Source organism: Crocodylus porosus, unplaced genomic scaffold (assembly GCF_001723895.1).
Source record: "Crocodylus porosus isolate Cpor-Errol unplaced genomic scaffold, CroPor_comp1, whole genome shotgun sequence".
In the NCBI taxonomy this organism is placed as follows: domain Eukaryota; kingdom Metazoa; phylum Chordata; order Crocodylia; family Crocodylidae; genus Crocodylus; species Crocodylus porosus.
The window spans coordinates 154,868,038-154,886,803 of NW_017728906.1; the positions used below are offsets into that span (position 1 = coordinate 154,868,038).

At 41.8% G+C, this 18,766-nt stretch overlaps 1 protein-coding gene across 1 annotated transcript in view; it reads right to left on the minus strand.

Moving 5' to 3' along the window:
- Window positions 1–2,258: 2,258 nt before the first annotated feature.
- The window catches only part of ATP7B (ATPase copper transporting beta), a 49,269-nt gene continuing 32,761 nt past the window's right edge, over window positions 2,259–18,766 (minus strand). Inside the window, exons 15-22 of the mRNA XM_019529987.1 lie at window positions 15,544–15,742; window positions 12,627–12,773; window positions 12,166–12,308; window positions 11,324–11,527; window positions 11,092–11,209; window positions 7,691–7,793; window positions 5,712–6,004; window positions 2,259–2,375 (exon numbers count right to left, since the gene is read on the minus strand). Coding sequence (XP_019385532.1) covers window positions 5,740–6,004; window positions 7,691–7,793; window positions 11,092–11,209; window positions 11,324–11,527; window positions 12,166–12,308; window positions 12,627–12,773; window positions 15,544–15,742 — 1,179 coding nt within the window. The 3' untranslated portion in view covers window positions 2,259–2,375; window positions 5,712–5,739. The remainder of the gene's footprint in view (window positions 2,376–5,711; window positions 6,005–7,690; window positions 7,794–11,091; window positions 11,210–11,323; window positions 11,528–12,165; window positions 12,309–12,626; window positions 12,774–15,543; window positions 15,743–18,766) is intronic.

The window sequence follows — 18,766 nt, forward strand, 5'->3', positions numbered from 1 at the left end:
TCCTGAGCCAGCTGACAGGGCCAAGCCACAGGCCCCAGAAGCCCTGCACAGAGGAGCCCTGTTCCAGGGGACAGCAATTGCCCCTGCCCCGAAGCCCACTGTAGGCAAGAGCAGCTTGGCACAGAGGACAATGGCCACCTTCCAGGCCTGGGAGCTGTGAGTTGCAGGGAAAAGAGGATTCCCATGGGGGAGGGGAGTCCTTGCTGGTTAGTTAAGGCCTCCTGAAAGTGGAGGTCCCACTGGTAGGGCTCCCTTAAAGTTACCAACTTCCTTGTAGGGCTTTGGAAAAGCCCAAGGGCATTGGGGCTTCCCCTTGGGATTAAGTTAATTTTTGGGGCTCCTGCACCATAAGTGGTGTGATGGCATGCCTTATATTTTTGAACTCTCATGTTTGTAAACTAGTAGATAAGTAGCATCATAGGGCTTTGCCGTTGCTATTATTTCACCTGTTGTTATTTGTATTTATTTGTGGCTTATTTTTTGTTCACCCATACTTATCTATCTATGTTTATTTTGAGGGTTATCTGTTTCAGATCAAATACCTGTGACTTACCTGCACTGGTATAAGGTTTTATGTCATTTCTCCAGAGGGTATTATTTGTTACTTGTTTAGCTATCTTGTTTATCTATATCTATATCTATAGCTATATCTATAGATAGATAGAGAGAGAGAGAAAACATATCCATATTATTTTCCCTGACTGTCCTGGCCTGGTTCTATAGGCATGGAGGGAAACTGAGCGTCTGCAGTTCCCCCACACCATACCTGCCAGCTAACAATCCCCTTCGATTGGAGAAAGAGAGTATATACCCAAGTTACCTGGGCTACACTTGGAAGAGCTGTTTAAGAAGGGCTCCATTAGTTAATGGACAGAGACTTTGTTTTCTTAATGGGTTGATAAACACTGAGTTCCCTGGTGGGCAGCTCCAGAGGGGAGGGAATAACCAGAGTGTCCTGCCCCTCTCAACTCTGCCCTGTGGAAGCAAAGGGGGCGGGATCCCCTCTAGGACGCCCCAGCTTCTAGCCGGAGCCATTGCAGGCATGTGCCTGCATTTCTGGGATGTCTGTCTGGGTTACAAACTGACTTAGCCTAGCCAGGTTAGACTAACCTGTAAAGAATGAATCAATTCAGGCTCAGGCTTTTTGAATGTCTGTTCCTAGACAAAAAGTTTGTGCTATATATCTATTTTTGTTAGTCTGGGGGCTCATCTACATGAGACGTTTACTGTGGAGCTGCACAATTAGCTCTGCAGCAAAATCTCAGCATCTGCATATTAGGCCACAGTAAAGCAATTAAATCTGCCATAGGTTAGCATTTACAAATACAAGTACTATCCTGCCGCAGAATTCTTAACTGTGCAACCAGCATGTGTAGATACTGACAGGGCTGGCTGGAGTAGGTGGGTACTTCAGCGTGGAGGCTGCTTGCTGACTAGCCCTGCACTGAAGCACCCTCGTGCCCCAGCCAGCCCCCCAGCAGCACACTGAGCCAGGTTGGAGCAGCCTCAGGCTGGCAAGCTGACTCTTGGGACTCCCTGCCAGTTGAAGCTGCTTTGTCCCAACTCAACGTGCTGCAGTCCCAGACACACATGTAAATGTGGCACATGGGAGCAATAAACTCTGGTGCAATATGCACTGGAATTTATTGATTCGCATTCATTTCACATGTAGACATGCCCTGTAAGGTGCAAATCTACCCTTCCTTATATTTGAATGGTGTTCACTCTGAGGAGCCTAGTAAGGCTGGGTCCTCTCCTCAATCAACATCCAGAAAAGGATGCATCTGAGTCATGGTACAAGATAGCTCAAATATTTGCTCCTTAGGTTTCCCTTTCAGCTACGCCATGAGCTGATGAATTCTGAAGGGGAAAACACACACACCCAGCTTTATTTTTTTTATTTTTTTTTTACTTTACCTGCAGCCCCAAAGGAGACTTCCCAAGATACTCGTCATGCAAAAAGATATACAAAGGCTTGGCCAGTTGTTTGCACAAAGAATCTATGGAAAAGCTACATCTCCAGAAGAGACACGGACAGACATTAGTCTGCCTCTTGTTGTGCCTGTTTATCTGATCCACAACAAAGAGCAGGGTGTTTATCCCTCACCACTCCTTGTTTTCTTGTGGTTTTCAATAATCTCCCAATGAGAAAAGTCTCTTTTGCTGCCATCACTGAAACGCCCAATTTAATTTCCTCTTTTAAAAAGTTATTCGATGTAACATACTTGCACTCTGTTGTATCATTTTACCACCTACTCATCCTTTTCTTCGCACAAATGCTTTAAAAGAAAATACAGGTCCTGGCAAGATTGCATAACCATATGAAGTCAGAGTCAGTTTGGGCAGAATTCAAATGGAATCTCTGCCTACATTTCCTGTAAAAGGAGAAAACACAGAATGGACAGGATAACATCTTACAGTAACATTAAATGTGCCAAAAATGTTTCATAGCAATATCATGGGCAAGGAAATAGTTTTGTCAAAGTCTCACAAGAAACAGACTTTATAATTATTTCTTTATTACACTACAAAAGAAGTATAATCTCTAATATACATTTAAAAATACAAACTTGCTCCAGTTGTCCCAATATAAAATACCCAAACATCAGAAAAAGTCCAAATAAAAGCTTAGCACCAGCTTCCTTTGACTATCTGCATCTAATTTATTGAGATGTACAAACTTGAATGTTTTCAGGAGGCCTCTTAGAGTCAGGACACATAACGCATTTACATCAACTTAATTTACATCACATGTATACACCCATGTAAATTAAACTAGGAATTAGAGTGAACAGACAAGCAGCTATTCCAGCCTAGCTGTTCACAGCTGGTGCCATTACAGTACCTGGCCATAGACTTGGAATAAATAACCTGTTTGCCAGTAGCAAATGACTCTTCCAGGATGGAAGTATATGCATTGCACTTACATTGGTCTATCTTATAATGGCACAGTTTGTCCCATGATCTATCCATCCATCCATCCATCTATCTACATATAGATACAGATATGCATAGATATATATCTAATAGATATATATTCTCTCTCTCTATATATATGTATATAAAGTATTATGAGCAGACAGACTTAGGTTTTTATAATATATATATATATGAGAGAGAGAGAGAGAGAGAGAGAGATCTAATAGATATTCTATAGATTCTATAATAGATATTCCATCTAATATTATAAAAGCCTAAATCCGTCCGTCTGTCTGTTCATAACACTTTATTTGCACTCTGACTGGGTGACAGAAACAGCCAGTCAGAGTGCTCCAAGCCTGGGGGAGCGCCACCATGATTCTGAAGCTGTGCCGAGGACTGGACAGGGGGTGGGGGAGCCAAAGACAGCAGCGTTGCCCTCGGCTCCCCCGCCCCGCTCCCTGCAAGAGGCAGAAGAGCAGTAAGCATGGGGCATTCCAGCCCTCCTCCCCCCCCGGTCATTCTTTACAGGCAACTGGCACGCGTGTACGCATGCGTCTCTCTTTCTATAGATAGATAGGTAGATAGATAGATAGATGAAAAAGACAAGAAAAGGTGAGAACGTTATGATAGGAAACGTCTACCATTTGGATACAGTCCTCTTCCCACTGAAGTGTCTGGACTCTCAGTCTGGAAGGGACAAGATTTGGGAAGAAAGTATTAGACTTTAAAAATAAACTAAACAGTTCCGTCACCACTGCAGTGCACTAAATTCTGGTTCCCTCATCTTTTACATCCTATTACTATTAACATCACTGAGATCAAGATTTCAGTTCCAAACTCCGCTCACTGAAGCAACCAAATCCAAGTGCCCTGGGAGACTAATGCTAGAGGATTAGTTTGGCATTGCGAAGCAGATGAAGTCCCTGGAATTAACCTCATGCATTGAAGTGGAAGATTTTTCTCTCTTCCATCTTGATTGGTTACTATGCTTGACCAAGCAGTAGAATTACTTAGAGCTTATTGTCATATAAATCCAAGTCCATTGCTAACATTCTTAATTTGATCCCCTCTTCTATCCTTCAAAGAAGTACCTGAAACCTGTGATTAAATGGTTAAGAACAGCTTTGAAGAATAATTGAATATTTGTGCTGCCATAGTGAATGGGTGCCCTGTACCTATTCTTTACTCTTTTCATTTTTACTGCTTTTTCATGTAATTGACCCACAAATTGCATTGTCAATCTTGCACGATTCAAAAACCCCAAACAACCAGTCAACCACACATACAAAGTACAATTAAGCTCAATACCTTTTCCCCATGATTCCCACCTGTCATTTTGGAATCGCAGGAATAGCTGGCCTAGCCCATTATACTAGTCAAGTTACCGTCTCCTCCTTGTGGACATATTTATTCATTAGGTCCACTGTTAAACTGAAATTTGAAGTAAGACTGACAGATTTAACCTGGTGTGATGTGTATAAGAATGAAACTTTTTCTTTTGCCTGGGACAGAATTACTATCCAAGCAAAAGGTTTCTTTTAACTACCCAGCTCTGGCACAAGATATTAAGAGGGATTAAGTGGATTTATAGATGCACTTTAAACTACTTCTTTTTGCTTGCCAGTCTCCAGATCCACGGGGCTCATTGAATCTCCACTTCTACTGCACAACCACTTCTGTAAAGTTCCCAAAGAGCCATGCTTATTAACTTCTCTCATTGGTGAGAGAGCCTCGTTCTGTGTTCAAATCAGAGCACAGAACAAGCACTCATGATGGAAAGCCTCTCTGAATGCAGCAGCATGAATACGTCAATAGCTGAACAGCTAGGATGGTTCACAATTGTGTATTTACAGTGCCCTGCCACACAGACAAAGAGCTGAGCACCACATTTTTCAGAGAATCAAAGGATTCTGCACTGTGCTTGCAGATAAAGTGTTTTACTAGTGCAGACAACTGAAGGGAGCTCAGACTTCACAGATTTCAGAAGGACAGAGGGGTCTCTACTGGCTTGTAAGATCTGGTCCCACAGGGGAAAATGGAACATGTAAGAAATGCGGAGAAGTGGGACTCTGCTGGAAGAAAAGGGCTGCAGGATTCAAGTGGAACATCTAAGTAGAGCAGTTAGGTACTGAGAGGAAACTTAGTAAAATGGAGATCAATGTCAAAAGACTCAGCAACGCATGGAGGTAAATGATAACCTTTAAAACAGAATTTCAAAACATTTATGCTCTGGAAAATCTTTAAACACATATTTTGACTCTAAGGAAAAGGACAGTCCAAACTGTAAAATTTCCCCCATGTTGACACAGCTTGTTCTGATTTTTTTATTTTAACCAAGAATAAGATCCAAGATCCCTAAACACAGGGCTCTAAGTCAAGCACATTTGTTTTCACTTTGACGTAGTAATGAAATACAGCATATGGGGAAAGTGTCTATGCTTCTTATAGGAATCACTTTAAGACACACGAGTGAGATGGAGAAGAATGGGATTTTGGTTCCCCACAAACAACTCAGGAGGTAGCAGTTATGTTAGACTTTGAAAGTTCCTATATCATACTGTGCATAGTGAATAATGTGTGCAGTTAAGGGCTTAATTCATTAGGGGGCCTCAAGACATTTTAGTGACTGAAAGTGATTTGTAGCCTGACAAATCAACATTCACACAATACAAAGCTGACGTATTGAATTCCAGTTACTTTGCAAGAAGAAACATAAAAGAATCCATTTGTAATTATGAAACTCTTGGTGGTTTAGTCACTGGTGTCACTGGCAAAGAACTGTATCTCACCGTACTATCTGGCTCTCGGAAATGCATGTTAAATGTATTGTTCTTCATTTCTGTCATTAATGAGCAGTGACCACTTGTCCCCTTCTTCCTCTATAAAGCCACTGCGTCTAGACAGCTTGTCTGAAGTCAGAGAAGAGAGGGACACTTGACTAATCTGATCCCAGGCACTTGTTCTGGGCAAATCCCGTCTCCTATCATCCATCCCAATGTGAACACTGATTTGAGAAGGAGTCAGTGGCTTCATACAGCCCTGAGCTTGGGCTTCATAACTTTCTGCATCTGGTTTCTTGTAACTGAGAAAAGAAAGACAGAAGAGCTTATAAACAACCACTGTGTGAAGCACTAGCAGAGAGCTATATCAGTATTAGAAAATATGAAGACATTTCTAATGCTCATCTACTACTTGCACTGCAGAAGAAACACTAAAACATTTTACGACAACACAGGCACTATCATTCGCAGTTTATTCAACAGTGCAGTTCCACCATGATGCCCTTGGAAAAGAAAAGCCTAGACATGCTGGACTTTGAAGTCTCCCCAGCTGTTGCTGTGTTTTCATGAATCTAAGCTTTTATTTTAAAAAGATTAAGTCCTAGCCCCTCTGGTTACAAAAATTATAACCCTGCACAGTAAAAGCCAATACTGTGCCTTTGAGCCCAGAATCAAACAGGACTTAGATGGCTCCCCAACATTTGACCTTAATAATTTCTTAGCATAACATATAAAACCATAAGAATAAATAAAAACAGAAAACAATGAAAAGCCTTACAGAAACTCCAGAGGTTTTGGATAACTTTCTGAAGAAATGTTTGGGAGGAATCCTGTAAGTACACATCCTGATTCTGCCACGATTCAAGCTTACATAGAACTTGACTCGTTTGAATAGTCAACGGGCCTGTTTACCTGAGCGAAGTTGGGTAAATACTGAAGCATCTGCAGCATCAGGGTCATAATGCCAGAACAAATTTCCCATATTAGAAGTTATTATAATAATAATAATAATAATAAAGCTTTCCAGAACACAGCTGAGGTTGACATGTTCTTTACCCATTATCAAATGCAAAGCTTTACTAAAGGCAACTGCAGACATCATAAAGGAGCCTGATTTTTCACAAAGTGGGTGTTTAGCACCTTCTGAAACTCAAGCCACTAAAAGAATCTCAACTGGGCACCCACCCCCTCTGGCGCACACCTCTCCCCCTCCCCCCATTAGTCACTTCCGACAATCTGCTTATGGTTCAGCAATTGAATCATTTCCATCGAAATGTAGTGCAATATATTGTCAGCTACCAAGTGAAGTATAATAAACCCACTTCTTTGCTTCCCCTCTTCTCTCTACTAACTTAACATTTAATTAAAGACAGAAATGCTAGTGTGAGGCCATGGGTAACTCTTTTTCGAAAAGCTTCAATTAATGATGAATTACGAAGGAACGCACATTTGAATGATCTGATATCACGAGGTATTCTCTAGAAAAAACTCTGATCATCATCTCATTTGGTATTTAAGTGGATCTCAAACACAGCTGTTCCAGTCAAAACTGTAGCCTCTAGTTAAAGGATAATTGGAATGGGAATAGATATCAAGTCTGCTCATTATAATGATGGGCATCCCTTTTCATAGTTTCATAGTTGGTAGGGTCGGAAGGGACCTGAGCAGATCATCAAGTCTGACCCCCTGCCATGGCAGGAAAAAAAGTACTGGGGTCAAATGACCCCAGCAAGGTGTTTGTCTAGCCTCCTCTTAAAGACCCCAGGGTAGGAGCCAGCACCACTTCACTTGGAAGTTGGTTCCAGATCCTAGCCACCCTGACAGTGAAGTAGTGCCTCCTGATGTCGCCTCCTTGATTTTTGGAACCAAGCACTCACAAAAGATAGCATTGCTTGGTTATTTTAAGTGTGTGATAGCCTAAAGCAGTGCCTTAAGAGTCCCAAATGAAATACAGTCAACACTTACTGACTGGCGGGTGTAAAACCTACCACTTTAGTTGCAAGGAAGATAGCACCACAGACACTGATGAAGCTGCCATGGCTGCGGAACCCATCCATGGCTGAAGCACGATACCGATGGGCATAAACACTCCTAAAAGGAGAATGAACACACACACACACATATACACATTACTACCAAATTCAGTCTTAAGATTGAGTGATTTATCACTGTAACATTAAAATGGCCAGACAGTCCAAAGCATGATTTGTGGAGCCCTCAGATCAGTTGGTGGTTGACACAGAGAAAAAGGCAGAGCTCTTCAATGAGTTCTTTGCTTTAGTACTCCTTAGTACTGACCGAGACAATTCCCCCACCTTGAGCACAGCCAGATGTCCAAAAGGCACCAGACTGCCTAAGGTTAGTGCTGACTTAGTTAAAGAGCACTTGGAGGGGCTGAATGGGTACAAGTCAGCTGGCTCGGATGACCTCCATCCACAGGTGCTGAAGGAATGGGCTAGTGCCATTGCTGAGCCACTGGCAATGGCTGTTTGAGCTCTCATGGTGTTCCAGCCAGGTGCCTGAGGACTAGAAAAAGGGCACCATGGTTCCCATTTTTAAGACAGGGAGAAGGGATGAGCTGGGTAACTTTAGGCCAGTCAGTCTTACCTCTATCCCTGGAAAAATAATGGAGGGAAAAAAATAAAAATAAAAAAATCAAAGAACACATTTGTGAAGGCCCAGCATGAGAAATGATGCTAAAAGGAAACCAGCATGGGTTCGTCACAGGTAGATCTTGCCCGACAAAACTTATAGCCTTTTATGACCAGGTCACACACTGCCTTGACACAGGAGCTGAGGCCAATGTCATCTACCTGGATTTTAGGAAAGCCTTCGACACAGTTTCGTATCCTATTCTCATAGGGAAGCTAACGGGCTGTGGAGTGGATGCCTACACAGCCAGCTGGGTAGCCAACTGGCTTAGGGACCACACCCAGACTGATGGTGGATGGGTTGTTCTCGGCCTCGAAGGAGGTGGGCAGTGGGGTCCCACAGGGTTCAGTCCTTGGACCAGTGTTATTTAATATCTTCATCAGTGATTTGGATAGGGTGTGGAGAGCATGCTCTCCAAGTTCACAGATATACCAAGTTATGGAGCAAAGTTGGGCAGGGAGCAGATACAGGCCACCCTGGACAGGTTAGATCAACGGGCGGAACAAAATAGGATGAAATTCAACAATGATAAATGTAAGGTACCCCACCTAGGAAGGAGGAATCCCCAACACAGCTACAGGTTTGGTGATGACTTCCTCAGCAGCTCGGAGGCTGAGAGAGAGCTTGGAGTCATAGCTGGACTCCAAGATGAACATGAGGCAGCAGTGCAACAAAGCCATCAACAAAGCAAAATCACACCTTGTTGTGTATTAACAGATGCATGACCAACAGATCAAGGGAGGTGATGCTCCCCCTCTGTGCAGCATTAGTCAGGCTGCAGTTGGAGTAGTGTGTCCAGTTTTGGGTGCTGCACTTCAAGAGGGACATGGAGGATCTGGAAAGGGCTCAGAGGAGGGCCACTTGCATGATTAGTGGTCTCCATGAAAGATCCTACGAGGAGCTGTTGGGAGATCTGGATCTCTTCAGCCTTTACAAAAGATGGCTGAGGGGTGACCTTTTAGCCGCCTATAAGTTTATCAGGGGAGGACAGCAGGGAATTGAGGATACGCTGTTTACCAGAGCACCCCAGGGGGTAACTAGGATAAGGGGTGCAAACTAGTGGAGAGTAGATTTAGGTTACACATTAGGAAGAAATTTTTTTACGTTAAGGGTGGTCAGAGTCTGGAATGGGCTTCCAAGAGAGGTGGTACTATCACCTAACTTGGAGGTCATCAAGAGGAGGCTTGACAATCACCTGGTTGGGGTCATCTGACCTTGGTCCTCTTTCCTGCCAGGGGCAGGGGGTCAGACATTATGATCCATTGGGTCCCTTCCGACTCTATAATCTATGAATCTCAATAAACAAAGATATATCAACCTATGTGCATACAGTGCCTTCTAAACACAAGCCTTCAGAAGTAAAGAACTGTTTCTGCATAGATTCAGCTTCAGAGCTGTGACCAAACATAAAAGTACTCTTCCCTCCCTGCCACTCTGGGGTGACAATCCATATCACGGGTGGCTATGAAAAGAGAGGACAGCTTGAAGATTTTTTAAGGAGGAACATATTAAAAAAAAAAAACTTTTCTCCCACAAGTCTGTTGTTAGCAGGGAAACCTTGGCAGAGCTCAGTGAGCCCAGGCCAATTTGTTAACCCTGTGCAGGTCAGTGTGGAATTTGTATTCACACCACTATAAGGGCTGATGGGGAGGGAAAAAAAAAGGTGTGAATGTATAACAGGTGGAATGTTCACATGTGGTTTACTCAGTATTTGACATTCAGCCAGTTAATGATAGTTGGGTTGATGGATATAGATGGGACACTATTTATAATAATCCCTCAAAAATAAATGCAAATGAATGTCTTTGGTAGCAGCCCTACCTACAATTTGATTTCAAATGAAAATTGTTTGAGGCAAGGATTGTTTCCATGTCTTTGTGTTGGAGGGAAGTGTAAAGGTTGGGCCCAGTTACTGCCACACGCACACAAGCCTACAACATATGTAAAAGCAGCCAGAAGTGTCAACCTCAGCGCATCAGGTCTTTGTACTTTCGAAGTGCTGTAATACTCAAGTTATGTCAGGGGGCCAGATCGTGATCATTATTGCAGTACGTGGTGCTTGCGACTTTGCACGGCCTCGCAGTACACTAGAATCAGAACTGAGAGCAGGGCTCAGGAGTCCCTGGCCCCTACATCATCCACTAGACAGCAAGCCTCTGCTAGTCTGTAGTGATCATTGTCTCTGGCTATACTGAAGTTAAAGCTACATGGCAGCTTATTTCCATATTACTGTAATAGTTCATGTTAAAAGCTCCGTAGGCTACTATTAAGCCAGTAAGACTGTAGCCCTGTCACTTGATATAATTAAAACTAGTGTGTACAAAGTACATAGAAGCCTACAGTGAAAAAAGCACTATTACTTTAGAATATGGATAGATCAGATAAAAAAATGGTAATAAACTTGCCCTGTCTCTATGTTCTGTGATTAGAATGGTTTTGAAAACAGGAAGACAAATCCAACTATGTTGCTGTCTCCCCAAGTAAAAATGAATGGGCTTTGATGTAAACATCTTATAGAATTATTCATGATTCTCACAGGTTTAAAAAATTGGGAAAGGGCAATGATTTTAAATGCTCACAGAAGCTTATGGGGACTTTTTTCTTTGTCAAACTGTTACTAACAGACTCTTAGGGAGCTCCATATACTTCCTCATTTTGCTTCTTGAGCAGAACTGGGAGAGAGATACAGTACAGAACAGCTCTTTCTCCTATAAGCTGAGCTTTAGCAGTCAAGTACCTGCTGCTATGGGTATCCCAAGCAGATTATAAATTAAGGCAAGGACCAGATTTATTCTTATTCTTCGTACAGTTCTCTTTGATAGATGAATGCTGGCAACCACGTCCAGTAAATCATTCTGAAAGACACAAGAACAGTGAGACAAAATTCTTCAGACCCTTACAATCATACACTTCTGAGTAGCCCAAACCAACCCAAATAGAAAAAAAATGCATTAAACAACTCAGCTCACTCGAATAAGAACAACATCTGCTGCTTCAATGGCAACGTCAGTGCCTGTTCCAATAGCAACACCAATGTCAGCCTGGGCCAGTGCAGGGGAATCATTGACTCCATCTCCAACCATGGCTACCTTCTTTCCTTCATTTTGGAGTTCCTGGACCTTTGCAACTTTGTGAGAAGGAAGAACCTCAGCAAACACTTTTTTTATGCCAACCTACATGGAGAGGGAAAAAAAAAAAGAGAGAAAATAAGGCACACTGGTTATTATAGCTTTATCATGGAAGAAAAAGCTTTAAAAGGGCTCGTAACATTTTATGAACCTTTTCATGTTCCTTTCAAGTTGCTAATGTACTGCACAATGGACTAACTGGAGCTATGCCCCATTTTCAATGCAGAGAGGATGCTTGCAGAGAATACAGACACCAGTAAATCATGCTTCACTGATTCAGGAATTGCTCTGGATATGCTGTGGTAGGATTTCTTTGGCAGAAGGTAAAATGTCAATGCTCTAAGGGTTAACAGAATCGTTTTCCAAAATTACTACGCTCCTCGGGGCACTTACCTAAGTAAAAAAAAAGTACAGGGATGGATGAACTACCACAAGGAACAGAGTGTACAGTGAGTGCTCACTTACTTTTCAGTGGCATTTTAGTCAGCTTTATTAATCCAGTTTTACATAAACTAATCTACATAATCCTACACAATGTGGAAACTCATTGGGACAGAGCTTGTCCTTCCTTTGCTCCAAGCATCATGAACATCTAGGCAAAAGCTAAAATAATCAGCTTTCCAGGTCATCAGGCTAAGCGGTGTTACAGCCTATAAGATCTATTTGAATACAGACCAGACTACCTGTGTAGCAATGGCTTTAGCAGTTTTTCTGTTGTCCCCTGTTATAAGAACCACATCGATTCCCATGGTTTTTAGGGTGTGCACAGCCAGTGCTGCCTCCTGTTTGACAGTATCTGCTATTGCAATCATCCCACACAACGCACCTTCAAAGAAACACCAACAGTTAAAAACTTGCAGATAGACATAGGAAGCAAAGTGACCTACAGAAGCTAAGATGATTTCATTCCCATTCCACTCCTCTGACTTGTACAGTGACAGGTTTTTTTCTTTTTAGTTCACATTCACAAATAACTTATCTAAAAAAGGTAATTTGTATTTTGTCCCTTTGAGTTGTACATCAAATATTTATTACCCTGGGAGGAAAGGTGACTTTCTAAACAAGGTATTTGCAAGGTCAGCATCCAGGCACCATGAAATGGTATTTGCATTCCCACTAAGTCATTTCAAATAATATTATTTACCGTCTATAGCCACCAATACAGCTGTCTGTCCTTTTGTTTCATGGCCTGTCATTGCATCATTAACATCATTTGAAATATGCAAACCGTTACGTCTCATCCATTCACGATTTCCAATCACCACTAAGTAGGTGTGAGGGGCTGCTGCACCTTAGTGAACAGAAGTAAGAATGATGAGGAACTTCATTAGCATCCACAATAGCCTGAGGAGAAACTGTTGAGGAGGAGCCAATCCTGTTATGTTTTGGGTCTGGAGCAAGTCATAATTGTTTTCTTGTATTTTATTGTGCTGATATAGATGGCATGTTTGGTCTCACTGGGAAGCCCATGTTATGCTGTATCTATTTTTACTCTTGTTATCACTGCATGGATTATGTTATTCTAGCTATATCTGTATGATTTTGGATATGGTTCAGCCAGGGAACATAGGGAATGGGCAGAACTGCTAATTATCCCGTGCCATTGTACTCTAGGGCCAGGACAATTGTTACTTACACTAGCACAAAGAAGGAGCCACAGGTTGGATGGACATTCCTGCACACTATCCACCTATGATGGGGACAACTGACTCTATAACAGCAAAGGCATCTGGAAAAAATAGCCCGCGAAGGCGATTATAACTTTCTGAAAGATTCTGATGACTCATAAAAATTAGAATAATGCTCTAAAGAGCCTAGCTAGGCTAGAATATCTGTCTTTGAATTTCAGGCTTTGCAGGTTCACTGGCCCCAGTTCCCAGGACAGGAAAGCTGGAAGGAAGGCTGATCTCTATAACTCTGCAAGGACTCCCATGGAAGACTAGGGGTAGCCAGATGACTAAAGAACCAGTACTTGCTTTACTGTCCTGTCTCCTAATCTATGGTCCGTTTTGTTTACATAATTCTTTCATCCTATGTAAATAAATCCTTTTGCTGTTTGACTCTTTACTGACTGCCAATAGAAAGAGTGATTTCTGAGCAAGTAATATTCTACGTGACTCTCTCCATGGAGAGGGAACCTATAATTTCTTCCGTAATCCAAAAGTGGGGGACACTTGGGACTGACAGATCTTTAGCTGCAGAGTCTGTTGTAAGGGCAGAAGAACTGAGATGCTGGGAAAGGGACCCATTTCAGGACAGCCTCAGTCTGTTCCTTGGGGCAAGAGGCAGTACACTGGGGAGAAATTCAGGTCTCATGGGACCGCCCCAGACAGGTTTGTGACAGGAGGCAAAGCCAGATTAGGATGGAAATGATCATAAACCTGTATTAGTTAAAAACACATGTGAAGTTGTTTGGGATGATACAGTTGGACTGTTAGGTAACGGTCATCTCCTGAAGCTCTTATAGTGGCCTGAGACTTGCCTTGGTTTTTTTTGTTTAGCAACAAAAACTAAAATGTGTCTCACACTCATTCTATTATTAGGCCTCCTACAACATAATTTGTATACATTAGAAAGCACTTTTTGACCTTAGACTGCAATTCTGCAAGCACTTCTTCATGCAAGTCATATACAAGGTGGGGAAGGGTGGTATCTTGGAGACTGACTCACTGCATTAGATAGATAAGCAGTCCTATGATCTCATGCATGCACATGGACAATAGTGCACCTTTACAAGTTTCACGTTTAGTAGTGACCACCCACTGCATGCATGTGGTTCATAAAATGTCATCTTAAACTTTTCTGTAATTTCTAATGTTCTTTAAGGGGTGTATATTTTATTCCTTTAGTGTAAAACCATAGGTTTCCTCCCACATATACAGTAATAATGTTCCAACAAACGCCACACAGCAGCAATTAATGAAGTGTAATTTAAGTTTGAATTGCTCAAGAATCCTATGTGATAGGTAGGGAAATCCTATGTCAACCCCTTTTATGATAGGGTAACGGTCAGAGTGCAAAGATTAAATTAATTCAATGATTCCAGTGGTTTCTCTACAAAGTCCTAGCACAGGCAATCTTGGAAGTGAAGAGTGTGCATTGGAGAGAAGGTGACATGTTAGTGGAAAATGTTGAAAATCTTTATAAAAAGGAACAAGGTAGCTCCCATGGCCTGAAAAAAAACCCATAGCATCTTTGAATGTTATATATCATCCTACACTGAAATCACAGATTTGTCAACATCCAAATTTAAGCCACTTAAGTGAATTTTGTATTTCTAAGGGCATTTTTACACATGCGCCAGGAGGCACAGGGAAGTGCTTTAAATTCGTGAGCTGTGCTAATTAAAAGCACCTGATTGTCATGTGCATCAGCAACCCCCACGCTGAAAAATGGTGGTGGTGGGGCACTTTGAACTAAAGCTTATCAAATGAGCTTTAGTTCAAAGCGCCCTGCCACCATTCTTTAGCACAGGGATGCTGATACACATGATCCTAGAATCTGATGGAGCATGATAATTTCCGTGCTCCAGCAGACTCAATTAATCAAGTCTTCTCCGACAGCTGGATTTTCTGTGCATCAGAGCTGGCTCCCTGCACATCTATAGGAGCCCTAGTATATTAATTCCCAATATATTTGTTCAACCATTAAATACATTTCTTTAATAAGCACCTCCAGAGGATATTTGAATAGATGAAAATATAAAACTTCATCCAAATTGATATACATCTAAGAAACTAGCACGATAAGGGTGACAAAGCAAGATGATTGGGCAAAGTGTTTCCAGTTCCCAAAGGAATTACAATGCTAACTAGTCAGTTTTGCTTTCTCTTTCCCTGTCATTCTTTTCCACGGAGGCTTGTTCTGCTAAATTAAATATGTGGTTGAGTAAGGAACATCTCATTACCCATTTGTTGTAGATGCTTCTACAACTCCCATCACTGTGGTGTCTAAGTTCTCTGCTAAGTTTCCAGATACAATGGCTATTTTGCAGTTCCTTGCATCTTTGATTTAGCCCACTTGTACTTGCGATGGACTATGAGCCAATAGGACAGACCTACCATCAGGTTCGGATATCATGATCAATGAGCTGTGTTTCAGGGAAACAGTGCTGTCCCCATTCAGGTCAGCATTCCGCTCATTTAGACTGTGCTCCTTCTGGCCTAAGACAGCTTCAGCACCACTGACTTTACAGCTGATTCCACAGCCTGGTACTGCCTGAAAATCCATGCAATACCCCAGGCTCTCTGTACCAAGTTCCTGCAAACATAACAATTACAACATATAACAATTTAAATCTTCAAAGTGCTACACATGTTGACTATTTGTACCCACAACACTACAAAAAGGTGCGTCTTCTCCCCTTTTTACAGAGGAAGAAACAGGCAGAAATGTTCTGAGATTTACCTACACGTACATGGAACAATTTCAGAACGAGAGCTGGAGATCAGAAATTACTTAGGCCCAAGCACATTACTTTTATAGCATGATTTGTGTGTCATTTAGGCCATAAATAGCACTATGCCACATGTTCATTGAATTAGTGGTGCCATGAAATGACAAATCAGACACAGAGATGCTACATAAAATGTGGAACATGTTTATGGTTGGTCTGCATGGTGCCATAAATTGAATGTGTGGCATGCCTTATCATCCCAATGCCAACAATCAGCTGATTGTCAGTATTGGGACCTGGGCAGCCTCCAGTCTAAAACCTAGCTGCCCTGGTTCTGATGCTGACAATTGTTGACTGTTGGCATCAAGATGCGAGCTTGTCAGAACCCAACATTTGGCTGCTTTGCCCTGTGGGAGCTACAGGACAGGGTCTTTAAGGTGAACCCTGGGAGAGACTTACCACCACCAGGCCCATCAGAACTTATTGTCAAGCCCAGCCCCAGACAGCTTCAAGTCTAGAAGCCTGTCCATGGCCAGCACTTCACAGACAATCATGCATATTTGGTAGGGCAGGATGTGTGATGTTCGGGATGGGGCATAAAATTCCTCAAATCTCAGTTGTGCCATTGTTTTAATACCTGTCAGGAATCTTATTAATTCTATGACTAGACTATGAGAAACGGATTGCTGTACTAGGTCAGATCCCAGGTCCGCCTATTCTGGCATTTGGTCTCTGATAATGGAAATAAACAGTTCTTCAGAGGAAAAAGATAGCTGGCCATAGATGCTGCTGGACTTTCATATTACTACAGGTTTCATATTACTACCATAAACACACACACACACACACACACACACACACACACACAGAGTTCTTGGAGTGGCTTGCTTTGACCATGAGACTAGGAATGAGCTAAAAGTTGATGGTTTTCAAGATTATTTTAACAAAAAATCTTCTGACAGTAACCACTGCCATTAAGTGAGAGACAAGTGGTTGCATAGGCACAACATTTAAGAATGGGGTTGCCAAGAACATTTTTTAGAACTCTAAACTTAAAGAGATATAAAGGAGGGGAAAACAGGAAATTATAAGACTGATGAACAAAATTAATCTCTGAGGAGTTATGCTGAGGTCAGAGCTACCCTTGGCTTATCGAGTAGTTTTATGATAGCTTAGAAGCATGTGGATGTAATAGTAATACTTGTAAAAAGATAAAGAATCAGCATTTCACACAAGCTGTGGTCAGGTGAAGATTGAGGCATGTGATCTTGTGCCCAACCTGTTTCAGTAAGAAGTAGATGATTTGACCATCAACAACCATCAGAGGAAAGTGAGTTTAAAATAAGGCAGGCAGACAGAATCATTGCCCAGACAGAATTCCTTTCTTTCCAAATCCACATTTTAAATTTTCTAAATTTTACCTCTAAAGATTTCTAACAGATGTGTTGAATACTCATCTTGTTGCCAATTTATCATTTTATAATCATTTCAACCAATGTTGGCCAGAAACCCAGTCACATTTATGTAAGCATAACAATCAGCTGTTATTTACAACTGCCTTCCTCTTTTTTATTTCCAATTGCACTTTCAGGGGGTTTAAGAAGACAACTCCAGAGGTCCCTTCCAACCTATGATTCATCCTTCCTGAAGCATTTGAGGAACACATGCCATCAATGACCTTTGTGGATCTACATACAGATTACTAATTTCACAGGCTATTAATTAATTTCTCAAACCCGGGGGCTCACATTTTAAGATTTAGGTTTCTTTAAAACTTTCTGTCTAAATTTAGTGATAAATGACTGATTAATCAAGTTGGCTACAGTTGGACAGTGTGTGGGAAGACACTGTGCAGGCTTCTTCACAGTTACTTTATTCTATATATACATAAGAAAATTCCATTTCCTGCTTTACCTTAGGGGAACGTCTATTTACAAAATCGTGTTAGGGGCTGACTGTCAAGACACCTGAATTATTATTAAAGTTCCTCAAGGTATGAGTTGAGACTGTAAACCCCACTGCACCATACAGAAGCAGTCTCTCTCCTGAAGGGCTTTGAACGAGGTAGGAAAGACAGACAAAGGTCAAAGGGACAGGGTTGTGGCATGACTTTACCAGTGCCGCATCTTAGGTCAATGGCAGAGTTTGAATCAGAACCAGAATTCCTGCTCAGTGTCCTGTATGCTGGACTATGCAATCTCACAATTTTAATCAGTTGCAAACCTCACACAGTCTACCAACTCAAATACTCACTACTGTAAATGTTATCAAAAGCCCAGCCTAAACAAATAAGTGTTTCATTCTACCCCACAGCTCACTAAAATCAGGCTCTGACAAAGCTAAAGGGGAAAGGCGATCTCTGATGAATTTGACCCATGAAAAGTTTAAAATATGAAAGTGAGTAAGAATGACCAAGCATCTCTTAACTTGCATTACAGCAAGAACACAGCGCGTTAATCTCTAGGTCAGTGATACAGCGGTTACTGAAGTATCCTGTTTCAAGGGTGCCACACAATGTTAGCATTAATAGATGTGCAAACATGATTCACAAGTTTTTTGCAATAGAAAAATTACTCTAGTATTTTACATAGCCAACAAAACCAGTGAAAATTAAAAGCTAGCAATTGTCAAGGCATGCCTAAAGCTTAAGATGGTTGAGAACCACTATTCTAGGTTAATTACAAGATTCCAGAGAAGTGGTTCCAACTCAGACTCTACACAACGAGTCAGGGGAGGGGCACTCTGAAGTGCTTTGGGTTAGAGTACAAGGCAATCGAGGGGAAAGAGACTTAACGGTGGGAGTCTACTACAGACCTCCCAACCAGGGAGAAGAGCCTGACCAGGAATTCTTGGGTCAGCTCACAGAGGTAGTGAAGGCTAAGGATGTG